General features: G+C 46.0%; 1 protein-coding gene across 4 annotated transcripts in view; it reads left to right on the top strand.

Moving 5' to 3' along the window:
- Nucleotides 1–26,384, top strand: part of Frmd4b (FERM domain containing 4B) — a 332,248-nt gene that overhangs the window by 162,915 nt on the left and 142,949 nt on the right. Inside the window, exon 1 of one of the 4 annotated variants that reach the window (XM_052719519.1) lies at nucleotides 6,503–6,594. The exons of the other annotated variants lie outside the window; for them this stretch is intronic. Coding sequence (XP_052575479.1) covers nucleotides 6,571–6,594 — 24 coding nt within the window. The 5' untranslated portion in view covers nucleotides 6,503–6,570. Of the gene's footprint in view, nucleotides 1–6,502; nucleotides 6,595–26,384 lie in introns of those variants that run through there. 4 annotated transcript variants of the gene reach the window in all.

Here is a 26,384-nt window from a genome sequence, read left to right as displayed (position 1 = left end):
ATTTATAGCAAATTCTAGGATAGAAAAAACTTACCTATGTTGCTATAAATCTGAAGAGTGTCTATAAAATTGTCAGGTAACTTTCTAGAAGTGTTCTCTGTCTCGGTAGCGGCTTATACCATGGATGGAGTACATAGGGTATGTACGTATGTCTTGGGTATAAATTCTAATTCAAATTTTTATTTTAGAGTGTGTATGTGTGTGTGTGATGTGCAAGTACATATGTGTACAGATGCACAGAGGCTGGACGAGGATGTTGAGTGTCGTCCTGTATCAGTTTCTGCCTTAGTTTCTTGAAACAGGGTCTCTGACCAGACTGAGAGCCAGGCTGGCATTCAGAAAGCCAAAGCAGCCCCCCAGGCCCCCGCTGCACAGCACTGAAAGTGGTGGTGGATGTCTGAACTCACAGCAGTCCACGCCAGCTTGCTGCTCCACAATGAGATCCTGGCCCAGAAAAAAGGGGATGGTACAACTCAGGATCTTAAGAACTGGTAAGGAAGGTAAAACACAAAGCTTCTCTTTCCTGAGTCGGGACACTCCTGGGTGACCAGTCATTCAGTGATACTGAACAGAGTATCATCCATTTGCAGATAGGTGAGGATCTATCCTCAGCAAGATATTCCAGTGAATGGGGCTGGCAGAATTAGAAAGTTGTCATGTTGCAGTCCTTGATTAAATAAATACCTGGGTCATTAGTTTTCTACCATAACAGATAGAATGTCCTTCCAATGCAGGAACACACAGTGGGGTGGGGAGAGGGAAGGGGAGGGGGAAGGGAAGGAATTGGATACGGTCAAACTTGAGTATAATCCCGGAACTCTGGAGGATGAGGCAGGAGGATTGTAAGTTTGAAGCCAAGCTGTACCACATAATGAGACCTTGACTGAAAAAATAAACAAAAAAGAAAAAATACTCATCAATTGGAAATCTGAACTCTAACACATTTGAAGATGTTGAGGATTTTTTTCCTTTTAGCTATCTGGGGCTATGTTCAAAAGGAATGCCGTGGTCTTTTATGTTGAAATAGTTACAGATGCCTGAAGTCTTAGATTTGGTTCAAAATGACCCAGAGGACAGAAAGGGGGTGAGAATATAGATGAAGCAAGAGTGGCCAGATTAAAAAGTGGGTGCAGAAACCAGGGGGACACAGGGTGTGAAGCCAGTTTGCCACAGTGTGTGTGTGCCTCTGAAGTCTTCCTTCATGCAAAGTTTCATTTTTAGGCAAGAGTAACTCTAACTTAAGGCCAGCCTGGTCTACATAGAGAAGACTCCCTGTGTCAGAAGAAGTGGAGGAGGAGGGAGAAGAGGAGGAGGAGGAGGAGGAGGAGGAGGAGGAGGAGGAGGAGGAGGAGGAGGAGGAGGAGCACATAGTTTTGTTTTCTTTTCCAAGGATTGATTGTAAAAGGGCAGAGAAAGGGGAAAACGAAACAGAGCCAACAATCAGAATCCACAGAAAGACAGGAAGGAAGTGAGATGGAAAGCTGCGTGGTCAGCCACTTTCTTTGCACATTTTCTGCAGCAACCTCTTGGAAAGGTGTGGCTTGGGACTTTGGGCACTGGGTGCAGATTCTGTTTTCTTAACCCCAACAGAGAGGCTCCTTGCACTGACTTCTCCGAGTCTTAGTTTCCTGTGTGTAAAATGGACTTCAAACATGTTCTTCAAAGGCCTTTTTTTGTCTTTAATTTTCCGAACACGAGGAAGTTATTAAGTTTTACAGGGTGTGTGTCCATCGCTTGAAAAGCCGCACGTGCCTTTGGCCTCTCGCTGTGAGACAGACATGAGCACCCCACAACGCCTGCCTCTCTCCCTCAAGCTTTTCACCTCTGCCTTTCCATTTGTGGTTAAGAAAAAAGAGAATCCGCCCTATACAAGAGACTTCCCTCTTTTTCTGCTTGGGGAACATGAGTAACAGATTTTTCCATCGGAGCTGTTTTTCCTGGACACAGAGTCCCCGACGGCCACAGCATGTGATCTCGGGGAGACCTTAAATAAACTTGCAGTGTTCCTTATCAGCCTCAGTTTTAGTAACTTATGAATCCACTTTCTGTAGTTGGTGATTTTCCTTTTTAAACAGAAGTTCTTTTTTCATTCAGTAGCTTCTGAGAGCTTTCCAGGTACCTCCTCGTGTAGCCCTGTGACATAACGGGCGTGCCCTGGGCTGAGCCCAATCCTTGTAGCAGCTGTCTCTCCCTGTCTCGCCCAGCATTTTCCCTGGTAGGATTCCTCGGCCCTCTCTATCATGGTTTCCGACTGTATTTTGTGGATTTCTATTTTCATCTGAAAGTATCTTGTGTATTACTTGCCTTTCTATCCTTTCCCTGTCCTGGATTTCTCTCCTGCTCACTCACTGGTCTCTACCACCCAGCACAATGCCAGGCAGAGAAAGCCACATCACTGATGTGGCCCTGTGCAAAAGGTACACACCCAACTCCTTATTCAACAAGAACCAGGCACGGCAGAGCCTGTAACGCCCACACTTGGGAGGCAGAGGGAGGGTCCTGAGTTCAAGACAAGCCTTTTGACACTGTCTCAAAAAAAAAAAAAACAAGGGCTGGAGACGTACTTCACAGGTAGAGCATTTGTCCAGCATACGCACAGCCCTTAGTTTGACCCCAAGCAACACAAAGTAATAATAACAGTAGTATTAAGAAGCCAAACATTGGGTAGGGTGGTGGTGGCGCACACCTTTAATCCCAGCACTCAGGGAGGCAGAGGCAGGCGAATCTCTGTGAGTTTGAGGCCAGCCTGGTCTCCAAAGCGAGTTCCAGGAAAGGTGCAAAGCTACACAGAGAAACCCTGTCACGAAAAACCAAAAAAAAAAGAAGCCAAACATTAAACCAGGCACGAGGTCCTTCTGAGCCTGGGAACCTGTGGGACCACAACGCCACCCTGAGCACCCATGGTACCAGCTCTGGAGCCCACCACCTTCTGAACAGCCAAAGTAATAGTCCTTGTAATGAATGAAAACTGAGGAAGTACCATGCGTGCTGTGGTTACGGGCTGATTACAATGAAGGGCAGAAGACAGTGTGTATGGAAGAGACGCTGGTCCCAGACAGACAGTGAAGTATGATATCCAGGGGCCACTGCTCTCCTCCAGGACCACAAAGTCCAATTGGCTGAGGGTTAGAACATGATGTTTTCCAAGTTGATTTCCCTGTAGCACCCCTGTGTGTATTTGGTGCCTGAGCATATCTGAACAGAATCAAATTAGATCTAGAGGCCGAACTCTGAAAGGAAGTATTCCTTTCTTTACCGCAAAGCTCCCTACACGTGGGATACAGCTTATCTTGTAGTTATGGTGGATGGCTTGGTGCTAGGTGAAGCTGTTGGCTTTGGAAGGTGGGCACACATCGCCTGTGTTGGGGTTTGCAGTGTGCCTGGCATTTGCCTGGCATGTGAAGTGTTTGGTGAATAATGAAAATGATAGTTTAGCGATAATACAAAGACACTCTATAATTCTTCAAAAGTGGGGGGGGGGGGGGCGACGATGAGGACCAGAGAGATGGCTCAGCAGTTCAGAGCACTTGCTGCTTTTGCAGAGGACTCAGGTTAGGTTTCCAGCACCCACGTGGCAGCTCACATCTGTCTGTAACTTGAGTTTCAGGGAATTTGATACCCTTTTCTGGCCTCTGAAGGCACTACATCCATGTGGTGCTCATACATAATGCAAGCAGATCACTCACACATATAAAATAAAAAATAATTAAATTTTCAGAAAAAAAAAATGGGACCCTATACACACATTTTCCCCTAGACTGTTCTGTGTGTTTTCCCTTGTCTTACTTCCAGGAGCAGGGAAAGTCCCCATTACACCTGCCCAAGTTCGCCAAGTAGGTGAGCCTACAATCACACCACGATGAATGTTTGATAGTCTTGTTTCACGGGCGCTGGTCAGTTCACTTTCACAGGGACTCTGCTGTGGGTTGGACATTGACCCCCCTCAAGTCTTCCTGGGTCAGAAGCTTCCTTCCCCGAACTCTGTGGTAATGGTACTTGGAGTTGGGGTATTTGAGTTAGGATCTGATGAGGTCATAAGGGTGGAGAGCCCATGATGGCATTACTGATATTATACAAAAAGGAAGAGAAACCCAAGTCAGCCAGCTTGCTCTGTCTTTCTGCGTGGATGATGTGGCCAGAAGACTTTTAACAGATGTCAATACCATACCCCAGGACATCCCAGCCTCCAGAACCATGAGATAAATCTTTATTTTTGTAAATTACCTGTCTGTAGTATTTTGTTATAACAACAGAAAATGAACTAAGACAGGGTTCTTAAGCAGGAACCCAGGTTAAGTCTGCCCCAGAGCTGGGTACTTGTCAGGAAGCATTGGGAAGAACAATCAAATCAGATAGAACATGCTTTACCCATCCCTGCCCCTGGTCTCTGAATGCTACTTGTCTAGGAGCACTTCCAAACTGGTTGCGGCATTCCTGTCTGATAACTTAATGCTGCAGGCATGGACCACTTCATTCTGAGCCTAGCCATATCCCCAGGCTTCCTCCATCTTTCCACCTAGAGCCTATCCAACCTTGTGTTGATAGCACCAGGATCCAGAGTCACATGGAGCAATTGGTTAATGGTGTCCGAGTCACACTGTCCTTTCTCTCACAATTGACACGTTACAGAGAATCTTTTCACCCACATGTAGAAGCAGAAATTACAGAGTGAGTAACGGAAAAGTTCAGGGAATGACTTTGGATACAGTCGCATCCAGTAATCTAGTCATCCAGAGCACGTCAGCGAAACCTCTGTCTCCAACCCTGCTGCCTACTGGGGTGTGTCCTGGTGGCTCTAGGCTGTCATCCCAGCTACTTTGTCATTCTAAACAATTATAGAGTGCTTCTGGAATACTAAAGCCGGAGATGAGATACTAATCTAATACTTAAGATCATTCATAATCTGATTAATAATCTAAGGACTCGTAACAGCTACTGCTCTTTTCACAAATACGGTGCTGAAAGTAAACCCAGGCCTTTGTGCATGGCAAGCAGAGCTCTGTCACTGGGCAGCACCCCATGTTTTCACCTTCATCCCCACTTCTGCAGGTGTGTGTTGGCACTGATGAGAAAGTCCCTCTTTGGGTTATCTTCACAGTCCTAACGATGACATCTTCACTTGGGCTCAGGCTGTTTGAGACTCACAACTTTCTGACATCATTACATTTTCTCAACCTGTCAATGTGTGTGTGTGGGTTCCACAGCAAAACCACTGTCTGTGTGGCCCCTGAAGAGTGCTTAAGCAACGTGTTCCTTCCAACTCCCAGCTCTCCTGGTTGTCAGAATGCGTGTGCACAAATAATCGCTAAATCCAGAGTAAATTGTCACATTTTCTGCCAGTCACGTTGTGTCCCCTCTGTCTGCACCCAAACGGGTTGCTGATGAAACTGGCTTCTGGTGGGGTCCTTCCCACAGTCTATTGTCATTTAGAGTAAGGAAAACCTTTGAAAGCACCTCCTGATGTTAAGACCATTCGTGCTCAGACAGATAAATTCGCGGCGGAGGAGGGAGGCCGCTCACCCTGCAGTCCTGGGGCATCTGACACTTTCCAGGCATCAGATTCCCAGGGCCTGGCCTGCGCTATCTCCTCTAACCCCTCCAACACCCTTGAGAGACGGGGATTTTTGTCCCCACTCTACAAAGGAGGAAATGGGTTCCCACAAAGATCAAGTAGCATTCTCAAAGACAGACCACTACAAAACACCAAGGTTTGCTTCACTCTCCAACTTAAGCTTTTGCCCATAATGCCAGGAGGCTCTTATGTGTCAGATGGAAGAACCATGGTGCCATGCTATGAGCTCTTTCTCAACTGCCCTAAGAAAAATAAGTCAATTTATTATATTTCTGTGTATTTTTTCTCGTTTTTACCTTGAAGTAATATGTACTTTGAATATTCCCCACCCTGTGAGTAATTCCATTAGTAAATTATTCTCTAAAATGCAAATGATGTAATCTGCCCTCTGTGAGTCCACAGTTAGCCTGCCAAGATAGACACTCTGTGCCTGGCATCCCTGATGGTGACTGATGTTGATGCTTTCCCCATGGAACTCGGAGTTTATTTCTGAGTGCAAAAGCCATTGGCGTGAGATGTCTGTGAGAAGCAAAGTTTATTAAATACTCTATTCCATGCATTAAATTCCCGGGCTAACCCAGAATATGCACAGGATGGGGAGACAGATTAGAATTTGAGTGGTACCCAGCATAGACCATCTCTTGAGTAATTCTCAATCCCTCTTGGACATTGTAAATGAGGTTGAGAATACAGTTCACAGTATGTCATCATATGTTTTAAGTGTATAATGGAGAGAGGCTTCAGGTGGCCAAAAGAAATAGCAGGCTCTTTAGCTGGATTTTCCCCTGTTGCCTTCCTGACTCATGTTGAAAGGCTTTTGTTTCTAATCAAAGCAACAAACAGTAAGGTCACTTCCTTGCGATTATATGGCAGCGGAAGGTGTCAGGGGCTTTGGGTCCTCACTTCTCCCGGCTTGTAGTTGGAGGACACAGCACACGCACCCCACAGCGCTGAATACATGTGTCCTGTGTCCTGCACCTTCTCGCCTTTCTCTTTAAATGAGCCTCGACCATGGATTGGAGGTAAGAGTAATCTCTCTGGACAGCAGACTGCAGACAGTGTCATTGGGCGTCGTGAGCTTTCACCAGTGTGTCTTAGCAAAATTTTGGACAGATTTTACATTACATAGGGGAAGGTTCCTGTAAACATAACATTTCAGAAACCAACTGTTAAGAAACAGAACTAACAAAGCATGTTTGTCTTTCCATTTTTCAAGGAATTCCTCCTTCCTAACTCCTATTGAGTAAGGGCTGGAGCAATACCATAGCGGAGACAGCTCTTAATGCCCGTCTTTTGGATGGTTTTCCTGTTTTGTGTAAAAATGCTCTCTTGGCTTCTTTAGCAGACTCAAAAGTCTGGTTTTCCGATTTTCTCTAGCACTTTAGTGATTGTTGAAGTGTGTCATTCCAGGTCACCGTCTGCCTCACACACCTACTGTTTTTCTATTCTTTCTTTTCTCTTAATTATTTGGTAATTTGAAAGATTCGAGTTCCTTCACTTATCCTGGAAAGAACTGTGGAAAGGATCCCTGCGCACAGCACAAAAATGCTCTTGATGTGTGATTGTTAATCACCTCATCAAGATGGGGTCCTTCCATTTCTGTCTGGTACTTGGCAGCAAAGGTCCTAGTGTCCTAGAACTCATTAGTGTCCTCTCTGAAAGGACCCTTTGATGTGTGCCCCTGCTCTGCTTAGGGAAGCCGAGGATTGAATTCTGCCCATTACTCTAGTTCACGGCAAAGCTTCTGTGTGAGTGGAATTCATCAGCTCACCGTAGAGACCTCGGAAATGCTGTTTTTGTGGATAGCTATCAATTAATTAATAAAACTCCTCTGATTTGTCAGAGGAAGTCCTACATCCTTATTAAAGGGAAGCTTTTTGCTCTTTCCCCTTGTAATGTGGTTATGGTAAACTCATTAAAGGCCAATGTCGTGTGTTCATCTTTCTTCCCTGGTCGGTTGTCGGTGATGGGGGAAGGGAGGGAAATCTGGGTAGACTTCAGAAAAGAAAGGAAATTGTCTCATGCAGTGGAGTGCAAAGCTCTGGGGGGACAGGAGGAAGTCTGTGGAGGAAGTAGATGGGATTGCGTAAGCGGAGAGAAAGCTTCAAGAAATAAATATATGACAATGGAGACTGCGATGGGACCTCCCACCATAATAGAACACAATGGTTTGGCCTTAGAAGTGAGCCATCTGTCTCTAAATCGGTCCTACCTAAAGGTGCCTGACGTCTGAAAGAATGTATTAGTTTCTGAAATGCAGCCCTGTGGTCTGGATTCGCAGAGTAGCATTGTAGTGGCCCAGGGCTCGTGTGGTGCGATTCACACTAGAAATTCTCCTTGCAAAGTAAAGCCATCCTACTCTGCAGTCCCTTTAAGAGGTCAGAAACTGTAACTCTTACCCAGAGCTATCACGAGTTGACCTTCCAGCCTCCCTGCCGGAGCGCATTCTGTTTTTCCGGCATACTGTTTACTGGCTTTCCATCTGAAAGCTGGAGAAGGTGCTACCGTGGAAATACAGGATGAGCTGAAGGGCGCTGTGCCCCATCCCACAGAGAGGCTGATCAGTGACCAACAGGATGTGGGGAAGTAGGGAGAGAAACACCTCTGATTGAGGAGACCTGTACCATGAAATGCTTAAGCTGGAGTAAGACATAAATTACCTTGTCCAGTCTCCACATTCTGTCACTGGGGATGAAGAAAACTGCCTCTCTTTCTCCCAGCAGCTATCAAATGCCAATAGTTCCCTCAGCTAGCAGTGGGATATCGTGTCCATCTTCCACCCTCTGGCTGGGATTTGTGTATGGCTAGAGCTTGTGCAGACCTTGTGCCTGCTGTCACAATTGCTACAAGTTCATATGTGTGGCTGCCCTTTCTGGAAACACTGTTTCCTTGATACTATGGACCACCTTTGGCTCCCCGCCTCCCAGCTCTTCCATAAAGATCCCTCAGACAATATGTAGGGAAGATGGTTTTTTAAAAAAATGCATGCTCCCAAGCCTGAAGAATTGAGTTTCTTCCCCAGGACCCGCATGGTAGAAGGGCAGAACCAACTCCCACAAATTACCCTTTGACCTTTACACATGCATCATGTCATGTCCATGTCCTCCTGCTTAGACACAAATGCACATACTTACATACAAATACATAAATTTCAAAATAAAATAAAGTAAGTGAAGGGGCTCTCTCAAAAGTTTGTGCCCCATTGGGGCAGAGCACAGTCTAGAGCCCAGGTCTCTGAGTCCCAGCTCTGCCCGATGCCCACACTGAGTTTCAGGGACATCTGGTCACTCTGCCCAGTTTCCAGTATCTCTGCCTACCATGCAGAAAAGCATCTTTTCACAGAAGCACCTTGGGATAGAAATTCAAGAGCAATATTCCAAATGAGGTCTTTGCCCTAAGAGCAACTGCTGGCAGAAAACTATGGGCTCATACAGAAAAGTCCCCAAGAAACAGTCTCCAGTCACAGTGAGAAGTAGCAGTAGGTAAAACTTAAATTGCTAAGAAACATGAGCTGGAGACATAGTTATGTCCAGGGAAAGTGTTTGCATAGCAAGCTCTTTCCTCTCCACACTTCAGAGTCTTCCTTGCTGGGTTCAGAGCTGAGACTTAACACCAAGGCTCCCTTGCAGCTCAGAAACTCTCCCTCTCGCTCCAAACCATTTGACTTCCTTCCCTGGGACCCCTATACATCGAAGCGATGTATATCTCTCTGCTTGCTTCCATCCCCTTTCTCCTTTGCTCCCCTCCCTCCCTCTCTTCCACCTCTCCCTTCTGTTCTCTTTTCCACAGCTTTGCTTTTAACCTAGAAAGGAAATCAAGAGACAAGGATGTCCCAGGTTCCTCAGAGCCAGCAGCAGTGTGTGCGGAACCAACACAGTCGGGGAAAGTTGGGGATGGAGACTTGCTGCAGTTGTTAACTGGAAGCAGACACCGAGGTGCCGTCTAGGAAGAAATCAGAACATGCGGGTTATGAGTGCAACTCTCCTATTCCAACTAGGCACCATTCCTTAGATCAAATGTCTTTAAAAGTCAACATAGTGTAGTGAGATGTACTCGTAACCCCAGCTACATAGGAGGCAGAAACTGGAGGGAGAGCCCTTGAGCCCAGAAGTTCACAGCTAGCATGGATTAGATAGTGAGGCTTTTTCCCCAAAACAAAACCACAAACAAAAGCATCCAACACTTGGCTAGAGCTAGCTCAGCAGTTAAGAGCACTTGCTGCTCTTTCAGAGGACCTGAGTTCAATTTTTAGTACTCACATCCAGCTTACAATCATCTATAACTCCAGTTCTAAGGGGATCCAACAGCCTCCATGGGCACCAGGCACACAAGTGATGCACAGACATACATGCAGGCAAAACACCCATGCACATAAAATAAAATTAAATAAAAAATAAAAAACCACCTTATACCTATTTCCTGGGTTCCATACCAGTACTATGTCCTATACCAGTACTACGTCAGACTTAAGTTAATAAAGGTGAGTTAAGTACAGCTAGAGAGCCGTGGAAGCCTCCAGCAGTCAGCAAGGACAGACAGCCGCTCACCCACCACTCTCTGCCACACACCCAATCTTTACTATTAGTTCGTTTACCACTCACTTGGTGAATATCAAAGCCATTGACTTGAGATAACTGCGATAAGTTATCCTAATTAATATGATTCTGAAGTCAAAGAATTAAATTGACTTTTGCACTAACCACTGTATTCGAGTTGTAAGACTCATGTGTATACAGGTAGAAATCAAATTGGGTCAGTTCAGGCAAATAGTGACTCTCTGGTACATTTGGAAATTCTGGTTTTGACATGTTCTGCCCCCCAGAAACAGAGAGAAAGGAAGTGTTGAGTGTGTACAGTTAACACAGTCTTTGTGAAAACCCTGCTTTCCTAGTCACAGACTGTTGAGGGAGAACTGCCCACCGTCTGCCTGCCGGTAAAGATATGCCCAATAGGTAGGAGGTGGATACTGTTGCTTCATAGTATGCTTCTGTATCTACCCCAAAGACAGTAAGTAAAGGCAATGGTGTTGTGAAAGTATCTAGATATTGCCAGAATTTCGAGTGTCTGGCAAATGGGTAGTTTTTCAGGGAATGTAGTGTTTCTGTTCACATGAATAAGCATCAGTGGTTCCTTTGGATCCACTTGTCTGTTGGCATCTTGCCCTTATCAGAGCATCTTTCAGCATTTGTCCTATGGATACATCAGACCCCTTTGCCCCTGTGGACATTCGTCTGGATTCACTAGGCAGAAATTCACAAATAGAGGCAGAGAAGAGAGTTATAGAATGTCTTTTGCAGACTTGGTGTTGGCTTGAGGGTAGACTGGGGGGTGTTTGCATTTCAAGGACATATTTTTCAGCCACCTTCTGGATCTGAACCCAAAACAAGTGGGATGAAAGTTCTAGAATGTTTTCCTGGAAAGAGTCTCCTCAATATATTTTGCTTCTATTGTGGGAAATGGGGCCTTGCACACTCACTGCATTAGAATACTGTGAGAGGTTTCAGCCTGGGCTCTGCTGTCTTAGACTGAATCTTCCTGAGAAAGGTAAGGTGCTTGGCCTCCATGTGTGATGCCTCTGAGTCCACTTGCCCTGTCTAACAGAGCACCTGAGAGTGGGTAACTTCTTTTAAAATGCAACAAGCAGGAACTGTTTCTCCCTGTGCTGGGGGCTAGGAAGTCCAAAGTCAAGGTGGCAGCATTTGACCTTGCTGTTAACATATGGACTCCCTAGATGCATTTCTCCTTCTCCCAGACTTCAGATCATAACCCTCTGCAACTCCCAGATGGAGAGCTGGTAAGAAAGCAAGCTGTGCTGTGGCCTTGCAGCCCACCTCCTTGTAACTACAGGATACATTTATGGTCCTACTCAATGTCTGCCTGCCTCCATGCAGAACACAGGCGAGGCCAGGCTAGGTTGCATGGTGTGGCGTATGTCTTCCCCCGTGAAAACCTGTAAGAGTCAGAAACCCCTTTTGTTCTCCAGAACTGAAGGATCTGGCTCTCTCCCTTTAGGACTCCCATCACTCATGGTACTTATCTCCTCTGACATTCTCCCACTTCAAGGCCCGCCCCCGATCATGGCTGTCCACAGTGGAGGCTCTTTCTCTCTCTTAATAAAGCTCATTCTAGAGGACAACTTCCTGAAGCTCTGTTCAATGAACCTGCTGTTCTTGCTCTCTAACACAGGCGAGGGCCCCCTTACTGCATCCTCATGTGGGAGAAGGCAGAAAACCAAACTGTCAAGGTAGCCTAACACTGCATGAAACCTCTTTTCTAAGGGCCTCAGCCCCACCAAGGGAGGAATGGGCCTGAAACCTCATTACCATTAAGACCCATCGGTTAAGTTCTTCCACTGAGCCACACCTAGATGTTGCAGAGAGCACATTCATGCATCCTCATGTCCCAGAAATGCAGTTTTATGGAATGCTAGCCTCTACCCTTATTTGAATGTGCTGAAATTGTGGTATCTTGGCATTGACCAGGGCTCTACAGAAGGTGTCTTAGATCTGAGAGCAGGGCCTGCCACCTCCCTCCTGCAGCTGTTTGTACTGCTTCTCTGAGAGGAGGAATCATAGTTTTAGTAACAGCTAGGTCCAGAGGTAACAATGCCCTCTTGGTACGTGGCCTTGTGCTGTGAGAGTCAGATCAATGTGTGTAGCACATGTCTGTAGTGCCCACAGAGGTCAGAAGAAGGCATTGGATCCCCTGAAGCTGGAATTACAGATATGAACCACCATGTTGGTGCTGGGAATTGAACCTGGGTCCTCTGCAAGAGCAGCCGTTGCTCTTAACTATTGAGTCATCTCTTCAGCCCCCCTCCCCCGATTTTCTTTTTGAAAGAAATAACTGATCATCTTGTGATGTGTTTATTTATTTTTATTTACTTATTTCTGAGTTGTGTTTCGCTGCATATCTCAGATTGGACTTGAATTTGCTGTATTTCCCAGGCTGTTCTCTAACTTGCCATCCTGGTTTAGCCTCCTTGAGTCTTATAATTAAAATCATGGGCCACCAAACCCAACTCTTTCAGTGTTTTATGTGACAAAAAGTACCATGTTGCTTTTCCAGTTTCCATAAAATGAATGAGGAAGTACATGCTCTCCTTCCATGGGTGTTTTAAGTAACTCCTTTTTCAAGGAGCACACTGCATGCTCGACAGTGAAGAAGACTCATCTTGTCCTTGGAGGCAGATAGCCCATAGTGGAGGGCATTGCTATTTAGTTACTACTGTAAAAAGTGCAGCAAACAGTATGGAGAGAATGGAAGGAACAACCCTACAGAGTGGGAGGTGTGGAGCCCTGGGCTGTCCAACAACTGTGTGTTTAAACCTCTATCATTCAGATCAGGAAACCAGACAACAAAGACATGAGGTCAGCTGTCCAGGGTGGCGACAGTAACACAATGATTCTCAACCTGTGGCTTGTGACCCCTTTGTAGCCTGAGGTGTTGAACGACCCTTTCACAAGGGTCACCTAAGACCATCGGAAAACACAGATATTTACATTACAATTCATAACAGTAGCAAAATTACAGTTATGAAGTAGCAACGAAAGTAATTGTATACTTGAGGGTCACCACAGCATGCGGCACTGTATTAAAGGGCTGCAGCATTAGGAAGGTTGAGAACCACAGCATTAGTGTAAAGGCTAAGCTGGGTTTTGAACCCTTGCTGGTCCTATCTTCACCCATAAGCATTGCATGATAGTAACAATAAGAAAATGATACTGTTTGTGGGGTGTGTGTGTGTGTGTGTGTGTGTGTGTGTGTGTGTGTGCAGATATACTCATGGAGGCTAGAGTTTGATGTCAGATGTCTTCTTCAATCTCTCTCCACCTTTTTCTTTTTGTGTATATGTGTGTAGGTGCACGTGTGTGTGAAGGTGCCCATGGATATCTGTGTATGTGCTTGTGGAGAGCGACTGACACAGGGGTCTTCCTCAATCACTGTCTTGCCTTCTATAGTAAAGCAGGATCTCTCCAGTCGAACCCAATCAGTCTAGCTAGCCAGCTTGCCCTGGGACTACCCTACCTCCACCTCATGAGCACTGGAGTTACAAGTAGGCTACCATGCGCACCCAAAATTTAACTGGGTGGTCAGGGTACAAGCTCAGGCCCTCACCCTTGAATAGTGAGGGCTTTAACCCACTGAGCCTCTCCCAGGCCTCCCCCCACCCTTTTTCTTGAGACAGGGAAACTGGAGATCACCGATTTGGTTAGATTGACTGTCCAGCAAACCCCAAGAACTCCTCTCTTCTCCTCCCCAGCATTGGAATGATAGATGGATAGCCACTGTGCCTGACTTTTTAATGTGGGTACAGGGGATTTAAATTTAGGACCCTCATAACTGCAAGATCTTTATAACTGAACCATTTTCCAGAAAATAATTTTAATCTATGTGCTTAAAGATAAAATATGCTAGCTAGACCGTCTCCAGCCCCATTTTCTGGAGATGGAAAGGAGGTGGAGTGGAGAAAACCTAGAAGGAGGTGTGTGTGGGAATAGCCCAGGGAATGAGGAAAAACGAGAACATAACAAGGGGGAAAAGGATGAAACTGTGTAGGACTGGATTCTGACTGAGGTCAGCTCCAAAGCTAACTGTGATTTTCTCAAGAAGACCCTTCCAGACCTGCGTGTGATCTGAAGACACGGGGAAGTGTTCTTCAGGGTTGGATGGGCCATTTCAGATGAACATAATGCATATATTGAGAGCAGCCAGCCTGGAAATGTGGAAATGTTCTATTTAATGTACTGCCCTGTCCTACCAATGTCCACCCCAAGACCACTGTGTTCATTTTGGGGGGCCTACAGAAGGGTGTTTCCTTAACGGTTCCTGAACCTACATGTTCTTGTGTCCATTTCAGTCATTAATAATCCTCTTGGCTGACAGTTAAGTCTGGGCACTGTGTTGGAGGCTATGGATACCTTCTTCGCCTCTGTCCTCATCCGTGTTTGTCAGATAAAGAAACCGACTCTCAGGAATCAGACGATTTACTCTGAGAATCTGCCCGATTGACCTGGCAGGAATGGAGATATTCTAAACAGAATCATGTGTGCGTCCCTTTGCCTGCGTCCCTTTGCCTATCAGATTACTGAGACAGTGGAGCCCAAGAAATTGGAATTTCCCCAGGAATCTCATGCTGGGAGATGGAAAGGTCTGGGAGTCGTGTGCCAGCCAGACAGGGAGTTTGTCTCCTGGAAAGAGGTTTCTTATTGTTTTGACAACTTGTCAGATCCCCTTGCGGGAGAGACTGGAGCTGAGGCAGTGGCAATGGCTGGACCACACCTTGGCTGGGACTGCTTGGCCATGCATACCTCTTAACCCAGTGGTTCTCAACCTTCCTGATGCTGTGACCCCTTGATACAGTTCCTCACATTGTGGTGACCCCCAACCCTAAGATCATTCTCATTGATACTTCATAACTGTAATGTTGCTACTGTTATGAATCATAATGTGAATGTCTGATATGCAGGATATCTGATATGTGATATGAAAGGATCACTTGACACCCCCTCAAAGGGGTCACAACCCACATGTTGAGAAGCACTGCCTAGACCTCTGTTTAAACCTACACTTCGCCTTAGGGCCCCAAAGATGGACTTGGGGGTCACCGGCTCTCTTTGTTTCTCTTCCCAGGTGGTCCCACTGGATAAGTCTCAGCTCTCTGCCTTTCACGGTTCCTTAACTAACTTACTTGGCCTGATGAGGACTGGTAACCAAGCCTGGCTTCTTTTCTCAGGGATGCCAGGGCCAGACTGATGCTGACTAGTCTGGTACATTAGTCCTGGACAGCTGTGTGCCTGGTGCTTACCCCGCTCTGTCTTCCCTCCCCACAGAAAACACTTCTTACTTCACCAACATAACATCTCTCCAGAGTTAATGATGAAACCGACCCTAAAACTTAGATTTTACATGAAATTTCACTCTCTGGGCCCCGACAGTTAAATCCCACAGCTGGAGCCCGGGGACACGAAAATGAAAGGGCACTGAATAGAACACCAGGTACCCTCCCCTGACCTGAAGCAGCCTTGTAAGCATGTTACAGAGTTACCAGAGCACGAAGATGTTTAACTAGCTTGCTGGCTCACTGAATTGGTCAGTGCTGACACAGAAGAAGGGGACTCTAAAGGAGAAGTGGGGGGAGGGGGGCTTAGATTTAACAAGTAGACGTTTGGGCGGAGAACTGAAGGCCAGAACAGAACAGTTTTAACATAATCGGGTGCTTACCATGCGCTTGGTGTCTGTGACTGTGTAAATGGAGTTGATCATGAGTATGTGGGTCCCTCGCTCATGTTCGTTCTACTTTGCTGAACAGCCTTATGGGGGTGTCACCGCAGCTTCCTTCTCCTCCTTTTTTACCTTTGAATCCATCTGCTTCCCATCTCCATTACTAAGAGATGATTCACAGATACTACACGTCACCCAGCGTGATCCGGTGGTTCTAACGGTTTGTACACTCATTTGCAGATGAGGACCGTTTGTAAAACTACCTAGATCGTTTCTCTCTCTCTCTCTCTCTCTCTCTCTCTCTCTCTCTCTCTCTCTCTCTCTCTCTCTCTCTCTCCCATCGTTGCCCCACCCCCAATCTCCCCAATCTCCTCTCACAGTAACCAGAGTCATCGTATAGAAATGTCCCCAGATTGCCTCCTCCATGCCTCAGAGCCTCCCGTGACTGCAAAGCCCTGCCTTTGTAACAAACCCCACAATCTTCTGTGGCCTGATGTGCAGTGAAGAACACTCCAGCCCAGTGGCTGCCAGCTTCATCATGGTGTGGAGTTAGCGCACCCAGGAAGCCTTGTGGAAACACAGGTTGCAGGTACATCGTGAGTGTCTACTTTTGTTCTGAGACAGGGTCTCGTATTTCATAGGTTGAGCTTTAGTTCAGTATGTAGCCAAGGATGTCCTTGCATGCTACCTACTGAGATACACCCCCGCCCCTACTCTGGATTTCTAACCCTATGGGTGGTCCAGGAAACGGCACCCTTTGAGAACTCCTGATGAACCTCCAATTGACTCTTGTATTTGCTCTGTTCTTGGCATTATTCTCCAGCCACACTTTCTGCCATTGTTTTCTTAAGTCATTCATTCTCTGTAGGTGACTTGAGTCCCAAAGAAAATGAAAATTGATTCCTGAGGAGTAAAGAAAAAGTTGAGACCTTACAGCAGTCTGTGGCTCTTCTGAGCTTAGTTCTGCCTTAGAGATACAGATATCTGTGGGGTTAAAATTTCACTCAGGAGGCAAATTTCTTGGTTGCAATAGTGAGGTAAAAAAAGAAAGAAAGAAAGAAAAACTTTGTCCAACACTGTCTTGAACTAAGCAAGATTTTGCCTCATGACCTTGCACTTCTTGGTTCTCTCTTTCTGGAATGTTCTTGTCTCTGTCTTACTAAGGCTGATTCCTCAGCGTTACCATTGCAGATTATATGTCAGGCTCCTCAAATGGCCCTCTCCTGACTGCCCTGCCCAGAGCCACAGCTCACCCCCGTCTCCCCGCTTCCTGTGTGTGTGGTCCTTACTGATCTGAAGTCAGCCTCCTTGCTGCCTCCTTCACTTAGAGAGCAAGAACCTGCGCCTACTCAGTGTGTGTCACTGTTGGCTCCCCAGACTCTATTAGTAAGTTCTGGAATATAAGAAAAGCCGGCTATTAGTTGTGAATACATGAAGCGGTGTTTATCACATAGCCCACCGAGAAGTGGGGCTGAGATTTGAGCCAATGGCAGAACCTGAATAAAGATCCCGGCATAAGAATGTCACCACCTGGGCTTGTGGATGACTGTGGGCATCTCATGGCCACTTAAGGAGCCAAGGCTTTCCCAAAGGTTTTTCCCCACCACTTTTTTTTCTCCCATGACTATCCCTAGCATGAATAAGGGGAGGGAGCATGAAACCCCGGTAACCTGGGGTGAGGAGTCTGTGCCAAGGCCTAAAGGTGACAGAAGCCTCGCGTTTTGCAAACTCGGAGACTGGACCCCAAAACCTTAATCAAATTCCCAAGGTTGAGTAGCCAGTAACTGAAGAGAATATAGAGCCATCCTGTCCTGCCTTCCTCTGGAACCTGACCGTGAGTCTATTACACCCGAGTTTAGCTCATCAACTTTACAGTGTGAGCCACCACGTTCTAGAACATTCTCTTTGTCTCAGGGTAATCTTTGAATATGGATGCAAAAAACGTTTTCTTTTTTTGGTCTTGGAAAGTAGGGAGGTTACTTAAAATGGTATATCTCATGATCCACAAATGGAATATAAATAATTTTTGGTCCCTTCATCTGTGGTATGAGATTCAGTGGTCTGATATTCATCTGTCAAACCAAATCTGCCATCATTATGCTAGAGCCGAGAAGGACCTCGCTCAGGGTAGGTCCACTCACTGGAAAGAGAAAGAAACAAAGTAGTGTAGGATACAGGCAGAAGGGATCATGTTCACGACTGCACTGTATTCTCATAATCAGAAAAAGAAATGATAGAGTAGAATCGTGTTCAACCAAAGAAGGAGGAAGTCCTTATTGTCCTGGATACAATCTTCATGAGTAACTTACTATTGCATTTGCAGCAGGAATTTCTGTAGCAGCACTCAAATTATCTGGTATCTTTGACATTCTGCCAGAATATTCATGGACTGCAGGGACAGCGGGGCTCCCTGGTTCCCAGTTCGGGCTTCTGTGCCACTCTTGGCCCAATCCACGTGATGAGAACATCTGCTTATTTAAAGAAGTCACTTCAGGGCTGGTGAGGTGGTTTAGTTGGTAAAAGCACTTGCTGCCGAGGCCAGCAGCCTGTGCTCCATGCTCAGGACCCACACAATAGAAGGACAGAACCTGGGCTAGAGAGATGGCTCAGTGGTTAAGAGCACTGGCTGCTCTTCCAGAGGATCCAGGTTTAATTCCCAGCAACCACATGACAGCTCACAACTGTCTGTAACTCCACTTCCAGGGGATCCGACACTGTCACATAGACATACATGCAGGCAAAACACCAATGCACATAAAATAAAAAATAAATTTAAAAAAAAAGAGAAAACTGACTCCTGAAAGTTGTCCTCTTTCATACATGTGCCATAGCATAGGCACACACACACACACACACACACACACACACACACACACACACACAAATAATAATAGTATTATTATTAATATTAATAGTAGTAGTAGTAAAAAACATGAACAAATCCCTTCTTGTGGTAGAATCTTCCCTGTTCCAATTTGCTGCTGGGGCTCCTCCTACCTGTCTCAGGGGCTGTTATTAAAAATTCTTTGGTACATTTATTTTCATTGACTTCAGTGTCATAAAAGGCTGAGCTACAGAGCCAGCCAGACCCACCCTGGCAGGCCACTGCTGATTGCTGAAATCCTCCTAGGCAAGATCTACATTCACTTATTTGTTATTTTTTTTCCAGGATCTCCCTTTTTAAACAGGTCTCACTATAAGTCCAGGCTGGCTCCAAACATGAGCTCCTCCTGCCTCTGGCTAAGTGCTGAGACTACATGTATGGACAGCCTCACACAACTTTGCATTAGTTTTACATTTTTAATTTCCACTCATTTAGAAGAAAGAGTGACTTCAGGTATTGGACATGAGTTTGGACAGATAAAGCTATATGTTTTTCTAGTACTAACTTGGCCATGGATTGTTTTAACGGTGGATGCTTAAGTGAAATATATTCAATACTAAAAGTGTACAAGTTAAAATGAAGCTGCACAGCTTCAGTTTTGAATGCTAATTCTACCTGGAAGTAAGTTCATTAAGTTGTATAGTCTTTGGATATGATTAATTTTAGTGTGTGATATTCTTACTTATGTCCAAGTTTTTATAGTAAAGAAAAAATAGTTTCCCTGCGTGGACGCCTTCCCACTGTAAGAAGACGGAAGGAACCATTGCATACTAGAGCTGGCTTATAGTCTAGTGTGCTTAAACTTTACTTTTTAGAGCATTTTTGTAGTAAGACTGCAGAATCTACAGAAATATTATGACACCCCCCACTCCCCAACCCCCGAGTCCCACTAGCCCTGGAGCCAGGAGTCAGGACACTGTCTAGCTGTGGAGCCATACAGAGAAGTCATATTAAAGTGACCTCACCTGTGAAGTAGAATTATGACTCCTAAAGTTCAAAAGAGGAAATAGTAGTAGAAGTATTTTGACCCAAATTACATCTTGGGGTCTTGTCTCAAATGAAAACAGAAACAAAACAAACAAATAAACAAAAAGCAGGTGTGGTGGTATATGCCTGTAATCCAGGACTTGGGAAGAGGAAACAGGAGAAATTACAGGCCATGGAGACTACGAGGCCAGCCTGGGCTACCTAAGACCCCATCTTAAAAAGAAAACAAGGAGAGAGGAACAGTGTCCCATGCCTTTAATCGCAGCGCTTGGGAGGTAGAGGCAGGGTGATCTCTGAATTAGAGGTCAGCTCAGTCTACATCATAAGTTCCAGACCAGTCAGAGCTGTATATCGAGACCCTATCTCAGGAAGCGGGGGCGGGCGACAAAGGGAGAGACGTAGCTTAGCACGTTTATCTCAAGGAGCTATTCGCTTCTTTCTTTCCTGGGACTCAGGGGCCCAGGAGAAGAGCCAGGCTCTCACCTGCCCATGGCCTTTGGAAGCATATAAATATCACACAGGTAGTATAGAATAAAGCTGGGCTTTAACCCCAAGCCTGTGCTCTTGACCCTCATGCTTTGTTGAGGTTTTGAAACAAACTCTCGGTGTATACCTCCAGCTGCCTTGGAAGTCACTGTGTAGAACAGGCTGGCTTTGAACACGCAGCATACAGGTATATGCCACACCAGCTACTTCAGCCGCTGCTAAAGAAATGCTTACAATGAATGAAGCAAATGTCTATCCATTTCACAGCAGTTCCTCAGAGAGAGGGGTATAATTTGCTCAGCATCACCAGCCAGGTTGCCACAGGCCAGAATCAGACATCCCAGACAGGTGTGGCTCCTAAGGAATTGCTCCTGTCCTAAAGGGCTAAAGCAACCCCCGGCTTATGTTTTCACCTGTCTCTGAACTACAGAACTGAGTGACTCCAGAGAGCTTGCATAATGTATTGCCTGCCTCCCCGAAGTATGGAAACCACCCCACCCCCACCCCAGTGGCCAGCCTTGTGTCCCCATCCTCCCCTCACCCCACTTCAGAAAGCCACACTAAGGGGAACAAGTATCAGACCAGGGCCCATGTGGGCCACAGGGGAAAATATTTGGTTCCCTGGATACAGCCCTCTATGTGTTGGGTGAGATTTCCTCTCCCAAGGCGCAGCCCTTCCGAGGGAGGGAAGTGAGAACAGTACAGAGCGGGAAGAGAAGTGGGGAGAAACTTGCCAACTAAACAGAAAGGTAGGCTCCTGAGCATGACACGTGTCTGTTTTGCTGGTGAATGAGAAATCCTGACCGGTCCTGCAGCAGGCCATCAGGTCTCAGCTGCCTGAGTTACCAGGGGAAAGATCCCAAGGGACAGAGGCAGCGCAGTCATTTGGAACCTGACAGTTCCATAGCTAAGGAATCACATGAATACATTCAAGGTTTTGTTTTTGTTTTGAGAAAAGGTCTCATGTAGCCAAGGCTGGCTTCCAACTCCCTGTGTAGCCGAGGATGGCCTTACATTTCTGGTCTTCCTACCTTCACAGTGCTGGGAAAATAGGCATGTGGGGCCACACCTGGTTTATGCATTTCTGGGGCTCGGACCCAGGAGTTTGTGCATGTTAGGCAAGAACTCTACCAACCAAATTACAATCCCAGACCCACAAAATTCCAAAGCAACAGGCAAAGGAAGCACTGAATGTAGAATGGCTTGAACTGTAGAAAGGGGTAAAATCTCAGAAGTGAAGCCAGAGGTGGAAATGAAGCTCGTTCATTTCATTCATTCACTCATTCATTCATTCACCCATCTTGCACATGTTTTCTTGCACATACAATGAGCTGGGTACCATTTTAGGGGCTCAAATGGAACCTGTATTCTGGTGACTGATGGATTGGAAAGTGGAGTAACACAGCCTTTGACATGGGCGTGGGGTCGCTTAGCACTGAGCCTGCCCACAGGTGCACTAACACACGTCGGTCTGCTGTTATGATGGCCTCTATTTACCAAGCTCTGTGCTCGGCATGCAGCCACCCTGTTGGCAGGTATTATTATCACCGTTTGATTTTTTTTTTTAATCCTTCAAAAGTTTAATTTTAGTAAGCCGTGGCTTGGACACAGCTGTGTATATCTGAGGTTTCTGGTATTTCATCTCTACCACATGGTCTCACAGTGGCCTGAGCATCCTGAAGATGGGGGCGAACATTGCTGTGTCCTCAGGGTACTCCGCGCTATTACCCAGGGCGGTGCTGGCAGAGGCTTCACCGCTTGCCCTCCGGGTCAGGGGCACAGATTGTGGCATTTCCCAGTCTTTGTAATAGAGATCTCACTGAGCTGAGAAGAGTTGAACCATCGTCTGCCGTTAAAGCACATCGCTCCCCTCCAAGTTCAGTGAACATAAATGCCCTCAATAGCAGAGGTGGCTGTGAAATGTAGGAGACCGGGTAGTGGGGTGTTCCAGATGCCTTTGTCCTGAGTTGTGTGTGTCACTGCTTTGATGTATGTACTTAAAGTACAGTAGATACGTACTTTCATTTTAAAATATTATTTGTGCCTAACAACCAGCTGGAAAATGGACAACGTGTTCTCAGGAGCTGCTTGACTGATCCCATCATATGTTGACTGATCCCATTACAGGTTCTCTTGCAAAGGATTTATTTGTTCTCCTCATCATTCGCCTACTGCTTACCAAACAACAACAACAAAACCCCACTTTTTTGTTGTTTTGTTTTGCTTTTAGGAAACGGCCACTCTCTTTTCCATAGTGTTGTCTTCTCCTAAACTGTGGCCTTCTGGTTTCTGTTTTGTTTCATTTCACTAAAACTTAATTCCATGATAACTTCAGAAGGACTCTGCAATCACACTTAAAAACAGCCTGCAAAAACTTCTCATGCCTGAGTGCTGGAAGCTTCTAGACTGAGAGGGGTGTTTCTTCTGTGATGATATAATAAGTCCTGCATCTTGAGATTCAAGGTTTTCTGGACTGGGACAGTAGTTCACTGGCAGAGTGCTTGCCCAGTGAGCGAAGGGCCCTGGGTTCCATCCCCAGTACAAGCAAGAAAGAAAAAGATGGGGGAGAAAAAAAGGTTTTTTTTCCTAAAAACCTCAAATGAACTTTACTTTTCCAATTTGGTAAACTTTTCTAAATCCTTTGCCCAAATATGACATTTCTACCAACTGGTTGGAGACAGGCCAGGAATCTGGCTCTATTTAGTCCGTTTTTATTCATTGTGAGTTCCCTGAGGATTTCTTCAGCCTCGGCTTGCACATGGATCACAAAGAACAGAGAGAGAGTGATAAACACCCACCAGGGGTTTGAACGGAGCTGAAGAGGAATAGAAACAGAGTAACTGTGAGATGTGTACTCAAATGGAGGCTAAGGGGAGGGGGCTTCCATAAGGTGTGTTTGTGTCTAGGTCTGATGTAGGTGATCTGTTTGCCCCACGGTGGGCGGCTTAGAGTCAGGCTGGCTGTACATGTTCGACAGTCAACGATCGTACCCAAGCGTCTTCACGAGTACTGCCGTTCATGGAAAAGCCCTTCCCCTGAGCTGCACATGTCATTACTTTTTAAATTTTTGAAAGCCGCTCTGCCTCTGCCCCTTCCTATTGGCTGCTTTTCTCAGGAAAGGAGAAAACAGTTGGCAGAACTTAAAGTTTCCAGACCACAGGGTGTCCGCTGCTTGCATAACCCCAAAGCCATAATTTCCACTTTCTCCAACGCCACTGGGAACTTCCCTCGATGCTAACCTGTGCTGCGGACCCACCAGAGCTTGCCTTGGTTTACCCTTTTGTGACTTCCTGTCTGTAGTATTTGTGCTTCCTCATTGTTTCTTCTTTTTCTTTTCGGTTTTTTTTTTCCTTTTTCCTCATTGATACTGTACCACAATGTCTAAAAATACAGCCTAAACACTGGTTTTCAAGAAAGAGGAGTTGCACAAATAACCTGAGTGGCTTTGTGGCCATGAACTCTCGACAGCCTCCTCTGGGTCTGTCGGGAGGTACTAGCTGCAGAGACACCGTCAAACCGTTTCTAGGGAGAATGTGGTTCCCACTGCACTTGCATCTGTGAAGTTACGACCCCGGCCATTTTCCTTTCTCGTCATCTGGTGAGCCTCTTGCCAAGTTGGCTCAGTCCTTCATTACCTGTTGGGACTTCAGGGAGTTATTCTCGAACACTTGGGGGTCCAGCTTTCTAACTGGAAAAGAGAAACCGTTGATTTCATGGAATGCTTGCCAGAATGCAGTAAGCAAAACGTGTATAAACATACATAGTGTAGGCAGGGCTGGGGAGGGGGCTTGAGCCTGAGTTTGATCCCCCACAACACTTCAAAAAAAGCCAGAGCATGGTGGCACACACCTTTAATCCTAGCACTCCAGAGGCAGGGGCAGGTGCATCTCTGTGAATTCAAGGCTAGCTTGGTCTACATAGTGAGTTCCAGGATTCCAGAACAGCCAGAACTACACAGAGAGACCGTGTCCAAAAAAAAAAAGTGCATGGCAACCCTACTCATAATGCCAGTGCTAGGGTGACAGAGATGGGTGGAACCTTGGGACTTGATGGGTAGCACCTTGGGACTTAATGGGTGGCACCTTGGGACTTGCTAGCCAGGCAGTCTAGCCTAATCAGGAAACTCCGGGACAGTGAGAGACTCTCTCAAAAAACCAAGGTGTACAGCACCTGAGGAACAATGTTTGAGCTTATCCTTTGGGCTCCCTATGCACACACACATGGGCACATGCACTTGCACTCACACATGCACTCACAAGTATGTGTGAATATGCATACACACATACAAAGAAGCAGGGTGTAAAAATCATGTATGTTTATATGATCCAAAAGTGGAAGTGAAATCATGTAATGACCCAAGTGGACTAATGGGAGTCGGGGGTGGGGGAAATATGGGGGAAAATGGGCTTGTCTGAAAATGCTCTTATGAAACCCAGTACCATATTTGAGTTTAAAAATACATTTTATCAGGGGGACCGGGGAGGAGTAGAGAGTGAGGAAAACTATGCTCCAAATATATTGTATGACAGTCTCAAAGAATAAATAGAAACATTCAATGTGTGTATGAATGAGTGGGTGAATAAACCCACCTAATACAAATGACTTATGTGCGTGTATTAACTTCTTTTTTTGTTATTGTTGGTGGTGGTGATGGTGACGGTGAGAATTAAGGAACTCAGTCCCAGGAACAGTCTCATCATAGTCATACAAAACCCCAGAGATGGACAACAGCTTCCCCTGGCTTCAGGCCCAGGGGAGGCTGTAAAGGGTGTGTTTGTAGTGCTGGGGATAAAGCTGAGTGCCTCACACATGCTCAGCAAACACTCCACCGCTGAGCTATGCCCTCACCCCTCAGTGGTGGTTTTGAGTTAGTTTATTGATTATGACGGGGAAGTAAGAAAGGAATTAATCCCAGAGATTGGATTGCTGCCCTCTCCAGGGCTTGACTAATGGGTTGATTTTCAACTCGAATATGACCGTTTGACATCTTAATAGTCCAAAAGAAACATGTGAGTGGGTGAGGGGGAAATAAGCCACGTAAGTGATCTAAGTATTTACAGTTAGTGGAATAGTTAACAAACTATGTCTACTGGCCATGGAACTGACTGCACTAGGGTAAAAGCCTGTGTCTTCCACTTTGCATGGTTATCTTCCATTCCTTAGAAATAGATTCTAGTTTCAACTGTTTAAATACAAGAGGAGAAAAATTAAACAGGAAAGGCTGGAAGTCTACGGGTGGAGCATGTGCTTAACATGAGCGGCGCCCTCCCTGGCTTTAATGCCCAGCATCAAAGGGAACAACAGAGAATTACAGGAACCCAGACATGGTGGTACACACCTGGAACCCCAGCACTCAGAAGGCCGATGTCTGAGCTGCATAGTGAACTCCAGGCCAACCTAAGCTACAGAATAGGGCTCTGCCTCAAACAACAAGTAAAAAATAAATAAATAAAACAAAAAGATAAATGCTTTTAAAGCTAGGTGAAATCTATTCTCCTCTCTTTTGTGTGTGTGTGTGTGTGTGTGTGTGTGTGTGTGTGTGTGTGTGTGTGTGTGTGTAAGTGAAGGGGGGTGTGTGGAGGTCAGAGAACAACTTTTGAGAGTTGCTGGGACTGGGTTTTGCTTGCTATTTCTGCCTGTTAGCTACCTAGCCAGGTACTCAGTTTAGCTAGCCCGAGAGCTTCCAGACAAGTCTGTGGTCTCCACCACTTACTTCCCTGCTGGGATACGGGAATTGCAGATATATCTATCTCTTCTATGCACTGAGCTGTATCCCCAGCCCACGAAGTTTTTTCTTTCGTTTCCATTATACAGGGACAGAAACTGAAACTCAGAAAAGGCCACGGTCTCAGGGTCTCAGATACTGCTAAGCCTGAAACAAAACTAAAAATAAAAATCTGAGTTTCCTGACTCCACATCCTGTCTGCACCTCCTGGTGACTCTCAGCTCCGAGCTGATGTTGTGTCTTTTCTTTTCAGCCAGCCTTATAATACCAGGCTACCATCTTGAACGGATTGCCTCTTGTAAAAATGCCCTCCCCAGAGACTGTCTTGCCCCAAGGTACCAGTGCTGGGGGGTTGGGGGAGAGAGAACAGCTGTTCACAGAATCCAGAATCCAGACTTCTGGCCTGCCTTGTGGGCTCTTCTGGCCTCTCCACACCCTGCAGGCAGATCAGAGCTTGCAATTGAATGCTAAAGCCCAGAAAAGAGGTTAGCTTTCAGTCCCTGCCT

Source organism: Peromyscus californicus, unplaced genomic scaffold (assembly GCF_007827085.1).
Source record: "Peromyscus californicus insignis strain IS unplaced genomic scaffold, ASM782708v3 Scaffold_6__1_contigs__length_162567912, whole genome shotgun sequence".
Lineage (NCBI taxonomy): Eukaryota > Metazoa > Chordata > Mammalia > Rodentia > Cricetidae > Peromyscus > Peromyscus californicus.
Note: the sequence above shows the minus strand (reverse complement) of the source record. Positions and strands in the feature narration are given on the sequence as shown.